General features: G+C 43.2%; 1 protein-coding gene across 1 annotated transcript; it reads right to left on the bottom strand.

Moving 5' to 3' along the window:
* Positions 1-3,552: 3,552 nt before the first annotated feature.
* On the bottom strand, positions 3,553-7,153 carry LOC114873896. Its single transcript, XM_029182673.1, has 3 exons — positions 6,977-7,153; positions 4,687-4,982; positions 3,553-3,782 (listed from the first exon to the last, which is right to left on the bottom strand). Exons 1-3 carry the CDS (start codon positions 7,151-7,153, stop codon positions 3,626-3,628), a joined length of 630 nt encoding a protein of 209 aa, XP_029038506.1. The 3' UTR covers positions 3,553-3,625.
* Positions 7,154-9,337: the final 2,184 nt, after the last annotated feature.

Here is a 9,337-nt window from a genome sequence, read left to right as displayed (position 1 = left end):
CTCGTAAAGGATGATAATGACAGGCGCGATAAAAGCGATACTTTCGCCGGAAGTAATACGTCGATGTCAGAGAAAAAATGGCAACCGTATGCCGTTTATCCTTCTTCGTTCCACTTTAGAATTACGAAAATGGCCATTTTCGTACGATTTTTATTTTCTTCCCCGCGAAGAAATGGTGATAGTTTTTCATTCGCTGAAAAATTTTCTCCAAGTGTAGGAATAATTTTTCATTGTTTCAGTAGAATCAAAGTTGAAACGTTCGCAGTGGTTCAAAGTGGTAACTTCGGAAGAGAAAGATTTTCGGAAGCGCTCATCGAGCGCGCGAGATGCAAAGAGGTTTCGATGGAAGAAACTGAAAATCTCCCCGGACGGTAATTGGAGGAGGACAAGAAAGAGACATTTTGAAGGTCCTGAATTTTAGAGACGCGCCACGACGTGATCCGATTACGCTGCACCCGGCAGAAGACGTTCCTTCAGGGTCTGCTCGTAAATTACGATGGCTTGCTGCCTAGAGGGTCGTTCCGATAGACCCTTGTTCGATCGAAGGACATCGCTTTCTCGATACCGTCACCCTTCGTCTCCCTCTTCCATTGCATTTCCATCGCGGTCGTTGAATATTTTCGACGAAGAACGATGTTCACGAAATTCTTTGATTCTTCCTTTCATCTCCTCACCTATGAAAATTCTACTAAAATAAACTTCCCTAAAATTTCATTTTCAAATATCATTTAAAAAAATGAAGGCTGAAAAATGGCACGAATAAATGAGGGTGAAGTTTCAAGCGTTTGAAAACTAATTTATGAGGGTGCTTGTTTATGGTGAAGCTTTATATTCTAATTTATGGTGTGAAAGGGTCCTTGCCGTGAAACATAATTTGTCATATGATGTTCAAGTTTATTTTATTCACGGGTATCAATATCAAAGTAAAACGTCGTAATTAATAAATTTGAAATAAAATTACAACGATACTTCACTTTCTTTACGCGAATCCTTTCTCGCATCTTATTCTTACTTAAGAGATCATCGACAATAATGTTTCCCGCGCATTTATAAACAGGACGGAGGACGATAGCCCGTAGGGTCTGAAAAAATATTACCGTTTTACCGTCCATAAAGATCCGGTTCACAAAGGATGCGAAAGAACGCCGGCGAAAGCAGATTTTCCCTGAGTCGAACGAAACGAAAATTTATAATAGTCGGGTCGAAAAAATGACGCGGGAAACGCGGCCAAACGTATCTTCTTTGGGAAGCCCGTTCATTCTCATTTCGTGTGATCCACGAACTAGATTTGACTGAAATAAAAAAAAAAAAAAAGAAAAGAAGGAACCAAAAGAGAGAGAGAGATGAAAAAGGGGTGAACGTATCTTTTCACGAAGCAGAGAGATATCTCGTAGTCTGGCGGAGAATCCAAAGCGTCCTTCGCGAAGGGTTGGCCATTTTCTCCTCTTTCAAACCACCCTTTTTTCACCCTTCATTCCTGCGTCGTTACTTTCTGCCGTTGCTTCTGAAGAGCTCGAATGAAAATACAGTAGAAGGAACACGTCTCGCGGAATCGTTCGCGCTATCGTGGCTTCGTAGCAGACCGGAATAGCAATGAACAGAGGCTACACTTATTTTCAGTTTTACCGTGCCCTTTATCATCCTCGACACCGTTATATCGGTTCCTCTTTATCAAACCTACGAGATACATCGAATCTTCATTAACCCTTTCACTGTTAGAAAGAGCTATAATAAAGACTCGCTGTGAAGCTATTAAATTGACGAATTAATTTTAATTGAAAATTGTTATTTGACAATTTTAAGCCCCTTATCGTGAACGACGCGGAAAATAATTTCATTAATTTTATTTTCAGCGATAATTAATAAGAATTTGATGCCGTGTAATTCTCGTTAACGAAGGTAAACGTTTTGTCTCCGCTCAGGATGTAATCCCTTTTCTTTTGTTTTCCTCTTTCCTTCCGGTATTATATGCATGCTATGTAAATGATTTCACTCTCCTTCTCTCTCCGACACATTTCCCTTCGAGCTTTTAAGCGTTACACGTACTTGGCTCACCCCACGCGATAATGGACCACGCTTTTTAAAGTGCTGTTACACCGGCTATTATCGTTTTGCAACCTGTTCGCCGTCCGGCCACGATGGAATTTCCTCGGGCGTGCCTTTTAGCCGTCGAGAATCGATGGGAATCAATAAGGATCCATGAACAAAATTTCAAGCACGTTTAGATTTTTCATTTAGGTCTAACTTCCCTTCTAGACAGCCAGGTAAAGGCTTTCGATTCCAGGTGTTGAAGGAGCTTTTCTTTGAAATTTACATACAAGTAGACGCTTTCGATCGGTGCACGCTCGGTCGCCTTTTGCTTTTCGATCTTTCACCATTTGCACTTCCGTGGACGAACGAATTCTTTGACTCGTCGAGCATTTGTGAATTCTACAAATGGTAAGAGGTGAATAACGAATTTCCGGTCAACTCGCGATGGCTAAATTTTAGGGGTATTATTCGAGCCACCCCCAACTGATTTTACGATCAATTCGGTTTGCTTCAAATTATCGAAGGATTTACTTTTCTTCTCGGTTAATTGAATTTCTAACCGTTTAGTCAATCAGTGAGAAAGTTAAATAAGAATTCTCATGAAAACGTGGAGTAAAATTCTCTGCTAAAGGTTCACTTGAATAACGAAATTTCTTATTTAAAACGAGACAACTTGATCTTTCAGCAGCTCCGAGAATTGTAATCGAGGCTACTGGCATGATAGCCGGGGGTTCGTTTGAAACGAAGCAACTACCGGCGAACGTTGAAGATTCTTTAATTTCAGATTCCAACCCAACTGCCGGGGCGAAACTCGACGATTGCTGCGGGTACTTTTAGGAAAATGAAACTCCGCCACCGTGCAACGGAATGCTTCGCCGTAGAAGCTGCCGTTTAAGAAATGCTTTCACGGCCGTCTGACACCTTGAGAAACGACGCTCGGTTCGAAGGGATGAATTTTCGGCATCGTTTGAGGATAATCAACCGTTCAAACTGGCCCGCCAGGGGATTCAACTTGTCGGAAGAATCGTTCCTCTACAATACACTGACTGCTAGAAATCCTTCAGATACGTTCTTCCATTGTTATGTTTCGAATACTTGATCGTACCTATTCTCTTCTGACTTTGATTGATATCCGCATTGAAAATTTATAGATCTGAAACTCGATACAATAACGATGCAATCACTTAATTTTATTTATTTATACAACATCGCCCCCTTAACATATAAATATACTAAAATTATTTCTAAACAGATAAATATACTTGCCTGTACACGAGTTATCGAAGAATCCAAGATAATTAAACCTCCTTCATCGTAATTGAAATTAACGAAAATTTCTTTTCCACCCCTTGAAAAGTATAAGCAATAATCACTCGCGTTGAAAATCGTATTTCAACTAGAAACTCCACCAGAAGCTCGATAAATATCTATCAATGTACATCTCTCTGTTTCATCCGTTTACACGCTCCACAGAATGTAACCAAAGTTTCAATCAATCGAACAAACCTCATCCCACTCTAATCTAACCAGAGACTGAAATCTCAGCCAGTATCCCATCGTCGTCGTCGTCGTCGTCGTGCTGGTGTTTTGGTATTCATACGGTGACCATGGAGAACACATCGAGGATACTTCGTCGGCATTCCGGATAAAGGGCGTGGCAGTTTTCCGCCGACATTTGCTCGCCCAAACGTTCGGCCGCCCGATATTCCTGGTCTTCGTACTCCTCGTATTGCTCGTCGGTGCTGGAAGGCCTGGAATTCCAACGAATTCGCGTTCGAATTCTCGCTGAAAGATTGCGATCCTCGCGACGAGATATCAGGAGCAAGGGGGGCGTTTTTTTTTTCTCTGGAGGAGGAAAAAAGCGGAGGCGAGAAGAGGAGGGATCGATAACTCTCGAGTTATCCTGCTAGTCGGCAGCCTCGTTAATTAGTCTCGAATTATGCGGACACTGGTTAATCCTTCGACATTAACGCCCACCCGACTAATCGACCGGTTGTACAGTTACGTGATCGTAACTTGGCTTTTAACGCTGTTGCTGAAAAGTTTCACCCTCGCAACCCCCTTTCTGTTCGGAGAATAATTTTCAAACTCCACGGATACCGACGGAATTTATGTGCTTGATGCTTAGCGCGATGGCTAGGGTTTCTGAAGTTGGGGGTGAAAAAAACGACGATAAATTGACGAAATTTTACCCCTATGCCAGGGGGGATGAGAAAGAAAGAAAGACTGTCCCTTGAAATTCGTAGTACTTTGAAGAAAACTCCAGTGGAAAGTTCCAGCAATTTCGAAGCTGTTAATTATTATAAAATGAAACACCCCGTTCCTAACTTTATTTTATTTAATATACGATGTACTTTTATGGAAAGTACAGAGGCCAAAGATGTAGCCAAGGTAATATCGATAAATATGAAGATAAAATAAAAATTATAGCCGATATTGCGGTTTCCTCTATTTTAAAGACTTTTTAGAGTGTCACGTAGCACGGTACTTTATATTCTCTAGGATTTGGGGCGTGGATCGGGTGGGGTTTAGGTGTGGTTACACGTGAGCCAGGTCGAAAGTTTCGCGTTAGCGTTGCAGAGGGAGCTACCCGATAAAACTTGCAGCTTTCCATTGAACCTCGTCGCGATCGTGTTCAACGGAAAGATTACTTACTTGAAGAATACCTGCAACAATTGTCCGAGTAAACTGTGGGTGCTGTCAAAGGGAACCGACGCTGCCTCGCAGATGGCCTTCAACAGACACGCTTTCCCACCGAATCCATAAATCCCTGCTGCTTTCTCCAGCATCTTGTAGACGTTCCACCTGCTCTTCTGGCTTCGGGAGTAATAGACACCGGGCAGAGTGAAATCCGTCGCATTGGTCGGCAAATTGTACACGTATTTAGCGAATATACCGACGATCACGTTCTCGTAATTCAACTGCAACGGTGTTCCCAGGCCGAAGATCAGCTGCGAAAGAAAAGAAAATTAGTTTTCTTGCTGCAACGAAGCCTTCCACGGGATCGGTCGTTACGAAGTGACCAGGCCAGGACCCGATTCGATCAGAAAAGTCGTTGTTATGGCGGTTATTCATGGGGGGAAGGGGATGAAACGAGCCCGAGGAGGAAATTGGATGAACTCAGACGAGATCGAGTTAAAATCCACTGGTGTATCTCGTTCATCGGAGTGTGTTCCGTGGCTGGAAACGAATCGAGTAACCGCCGTTCCATGTATCTCCACGATGTTTCCGTGGAAATAATCGAAAGAGAAACTTTAGCTATGCTCGTAAAACTGTAAACTCTAGCGCGAAACGCATCGAGAAACGTCGAAAGAATTCCTCGAGCTCAAGAATTTCCCGATAGCGTTAACAATCGTGTGCGAATGACACTTGAATTTTTATAACTACTTGGAACAGAAAAATATTGTTCAAGTAACGAATAAAATTTGTTGCAAGTGAAAACATGATTCAAAATTTTCATTGGTAGTTGAAGTGATAAATTTTCAAAATCAACATCTGAGGAATTTCGAAACAGCAGGGAACGATCTGTAAATCAGGCACACACTTTCACCCCCTCGGGGTGGGGTGCAATTAGCGCGAGTAGCCAGGATCAGAGCAGCGTATCGTTGCTCTTTGAAGTGTATCGATCTCGATTGGCAACCAGCCGGGTTTCGATGCAAAAACGCTTTAACCCGAACCCTCCGCAGATCTCGTTAAACTGTCCTCCCCAGACGCGTGCGGCTCGAAACGATTCTCCGTGGAAATTCGCGGTTTTATCGAAAATTCATACACTCGCCCGTGCCGCGATGCCGTTCGCCTACGTGTGCATGAATATGTATGTACGATGGTTTGCACGCAGCCAAGCAACGTACACAGAGACAGAGGATATGTAGGTATCCACCTGGCACAGAAATTGGATGAGCCCTGAAAGGTCAGGTGGAATGTGTACCGCGATATCAGACCGGAAGATGGGAATCGAAATACGTTATACACTTTTAGCGCAGCCTTGCTCGGTTATTAATCGCGTACCACCGTGTAATTACGATCCTAACGAAGAGAACAGAGATTCTTAAAAAAAGAACAAAGAAATGTAAACCCAAGTAATTATCCTGATGCCCTTAACCGTTCAGAAGAATATCACTTCAGTAGTATAATTTAAAATTAGAGCGATCGCCTGTGCTAAAAGTATCCGCAGTTAAAGGGTTAACACATTGACAAGGGGAACTACCCAAGTGTTACACAGACGGCTAATTGTTTAAAAGATATTAACAATTACAGTTAGTTACTCCTTACATTCTGAAGTATGACAAACACACATACAATTCGCAATCTAGAGATCCACGGTTCAAATTCTTGGTTCCCAACATTTTTTTCTTTTTTTTTAAATGATAATTTGTCTCTTTTTGAATAACTATTACATAAAAATTATTATAAAAGAAAAAAAAAATTGTTGGGAACCAAGGATTTGAACCGAGGTCCTTGAGATTGGGAGCCATGGATCCGCTCCGTGGCTAAACACATGACTCGCAATCTAAAGGTCCTCGGTTCAAATCCTTGGTTCCCAACAATTTTATTTTTTTTTTTATGATAATTTTTATGTAATAGTTATTCAAAAAGAGACAAATTATCATTAAAAAAAAAGAAAAATTGTTGGGAACCAAGAATTTGAACCGTGGATCTCTAGATTGCGAGTTATTATCATGTTAGGTGCTTTATAACGAAATATAAAAAATATAAAAAAATATAAAAATATTTTCTGTTGGCACCTAGGGGTATTTATAGGAAAATCAGCTTTGCACTCAATGTATTAAAGAAAAGACAAGATCACAGCAATTCTCTGGTACCGATTTCTAATTCCCCTCGAGACAGAAGAAACGGAAACTGATAGCTGTTACTTGAACGACTATACATTGGCCATAGAAACGGGTCATTAGCTCGATCGAGCAGAATCTGCGGTTCTACGTACCAGAAGCTGGGTGGGATCAGGGAAAACGAGAGTTCTGGCTCGTCTAGAGTGACTTTTCACCAGCTCGGTCCCATTGTTCCCTCCAGAATCGTCGCTGCCGCGGTCCTCGAAGCTCTGCGCGGGATGTTGCGACGGGCAAACGAGCAACACCACCAGCAAGACGATCGTCCCAGTCATCGGAGCGAGTTTTCAAGCCTGAAGCGACGGGCAAGCCGCAGAAACGCCAACTGCGATCCCCGATGAGCCGACAAGGAAACGGAAATTGCCCGAAGCAAACGATTGCCACGTGTGGGGTTGGTTCGACGAACCGACGGAGCCTTGCGTAACCACGATTCCATTCTACTGTTGACCGTGTGCGAATAATCTGTCCCGTTGTGTTTTCACGAAACTCGCCGCGTCGATGTTTAAACGATTGATTCGAATGACTAATTCGCACCTACGAGCGTGCTAACTCGAACGCAGACCGGAGGATAACAGGACACTTGATTCGCGTCGTGTCGAGAGGTCTCCTTTGATTAGCCATTGTTTGGACGTCGAATTTCGAACCGCCTCGTTTCTGGAGCACTTTGATTTTTAAATAAATAGAGTACTTTGGACTGCTCGATACAGTTCCAGGGAACGTTGTGAAATTTTCAATTTTCAATCGCTCGAATTCGTGGCAGACTTTTCTGTATTTAGATAATAGCGAAGAGACGTGAACACAAATTTCTCCAGCTAGAATCTTCTTCGCTGATCTCGCGCCGTTTGAACGGAACTGAAAGCCGAGAACGCTTAAATCAACGAGCGACGTTACTACGCAATAAAAATCCTCGCGAGAGTTCCAAGGGAACCCCTGCCGGGATTTCTTTGGTAAAGAGGAGGGCGGACTGAACAAGCGGGTGGAGAGATGCCGCTTTCAGAAAGAATCTCTCACCGTATCCTGCTTCGTGACCCGTAATTCGCAGCCGGAATCTTCCGTGAACCGGTCGGACGGTGAGTCTGCGATCCCGGCATTAAATTGAATTACAACCCCCTGAACGGCCTCGTAAACCTCGTCCTCGTTATGTACACGAATCTTTCTACGGTGGAGCGTAACCGCGAACGCGACCGCACGCATAACCTTTCTTTTATCTATCCGGGTTAAACGATGTCCGTTTGTCGTTTCTTATCCGTCCATCCGAGACGTCCGAGACCGGAAATCGAAATCTTAACCATGTCCGCGGTTCGAAGTCGAGGTAAAACGGAGTGAAAATCAATGGTTCGATCGCAAAAATCTTTCCGCAGCATCGTTAGTTTTCTTCTAGGATATTGAATTAAAATTTAAATCTTAGAAAAATCAAATTAATTTAGTAATTAGCCTTGGCTAATTCTTTTCATTTATCAAAACAAGGCTTCTAATCAACCCCTTCGTTTCGTCCGTTTGAAACGAGCCATCAATAGCAAAATAGGAACACAATCGAGCGAATGATCAGGGAAAATTCAAAAGAAAATCCGGCAACACGCATCCGAGGGAACAATGCGTTCGTTAATCTGTTGAACGCGGCCGGATTCGCCGATCGCACGCATCGCGAATTATCAACAATTAACCGGTGGGGGTGGTAGAGGTAAACGAATCGGCAAAAAGGTAGAGAGGAGAGGGTGGAACACGGTGGCTCAAAGGTTTCGACCTCGCTGACGTTGTAACGACGCGGAAGTAAAATCGTATATCGTCGGTCCGGTTGTGTTAATTACCACGAATCGTTTCGCCCTAGAAAACCATCCTCTGTCTTTCTCTTCCTGTTTCCGTTCATTGTTCCCGGTCACCAGAGTCACGGGTCATTTTTTTTTCTTTCTCTCTCCGCTCAGCTCGCCCTACACCCTCTATAAATTTCAACCGGAGTATTTTCTCTTTACGTGTACCTGTTATTGAACGAGAGAGAACTGCCAATAACGCCGGATAACTGCGTCACGTTTCGCCACCAGACCCCTGGTTTCACCCCCCCTCGCCGCTCTCTGCTTCCCCCTTTTTACTTCCACCCTCCAACGTAGCAACCACCCCTCTTCCCTTGATATTTCTAATATCCCACGACATCGGGACACATAAATTACTTCTTTGCCTTTTCGATACAACCCACCCCCTACGCCCCCCGTTTCGACCGCAGCTAACCCGATCGATTCTTCGTTTTGCTTCCTAACGCGCTCGGATCTCTCCTTCGGACTTCAGGCTTGATTAACTGCTCTAACGTGAGCGTCGAGGTTCTTCGAGTTCGAGGTTGATTAAGGGCGCTGTGAAAGTGTCTTATCTGTATTAATTGCCGGAGGAAATTCAACGTCAGTGGTTTGCAGGAAGGGATGTTTACAAGATTTGTATAATTAAAAAAAAAGATATATATGGATACTTTT

Source organism: Osmia bicornis, chromosome 7 (assembly GCF_907164935.1).
Source record: "Osmia bicornis bicornis chromosome 7, iOsmBic2.1, whole genome shotgun sequence".
Lineage (NCBI taxonomy): Eukaryota > Metazoa > Arthropoda > Insecta > Hymenoptera > Megachilidae > Osmia > Osmia bicornis.
Note: the sequence above shows the minus strand (reverse complement) of the source record. Positions and strands in the feature narration are given on the sequence as shown.

Bases quoted from the DNA above. Each gene is read 5' to 3' on its own strand.
- LOC114873896 (XM_029182673.1), bottom strand. From the start codon at position 7,153: ATGACTGGGACGATCGTCTTGCTGGTGGTGTTGCTCGTTTGCCCGTCG. The intron at 4,983-6,976 runs GTACGTAGAACC...TTTCTTTCGCAG, and splicing joins CTGATCCCACCCAGCTTCTG to CTGATCTTCGGCCTGGGAAC. The intron at 3,783-4,686 runs GTAAGTAATCTT...TTGGAATTCCAG, and splicing joins TTGTTGCAGGTATTCTTCAA to GCCTTCCAGCACCGACGAGC.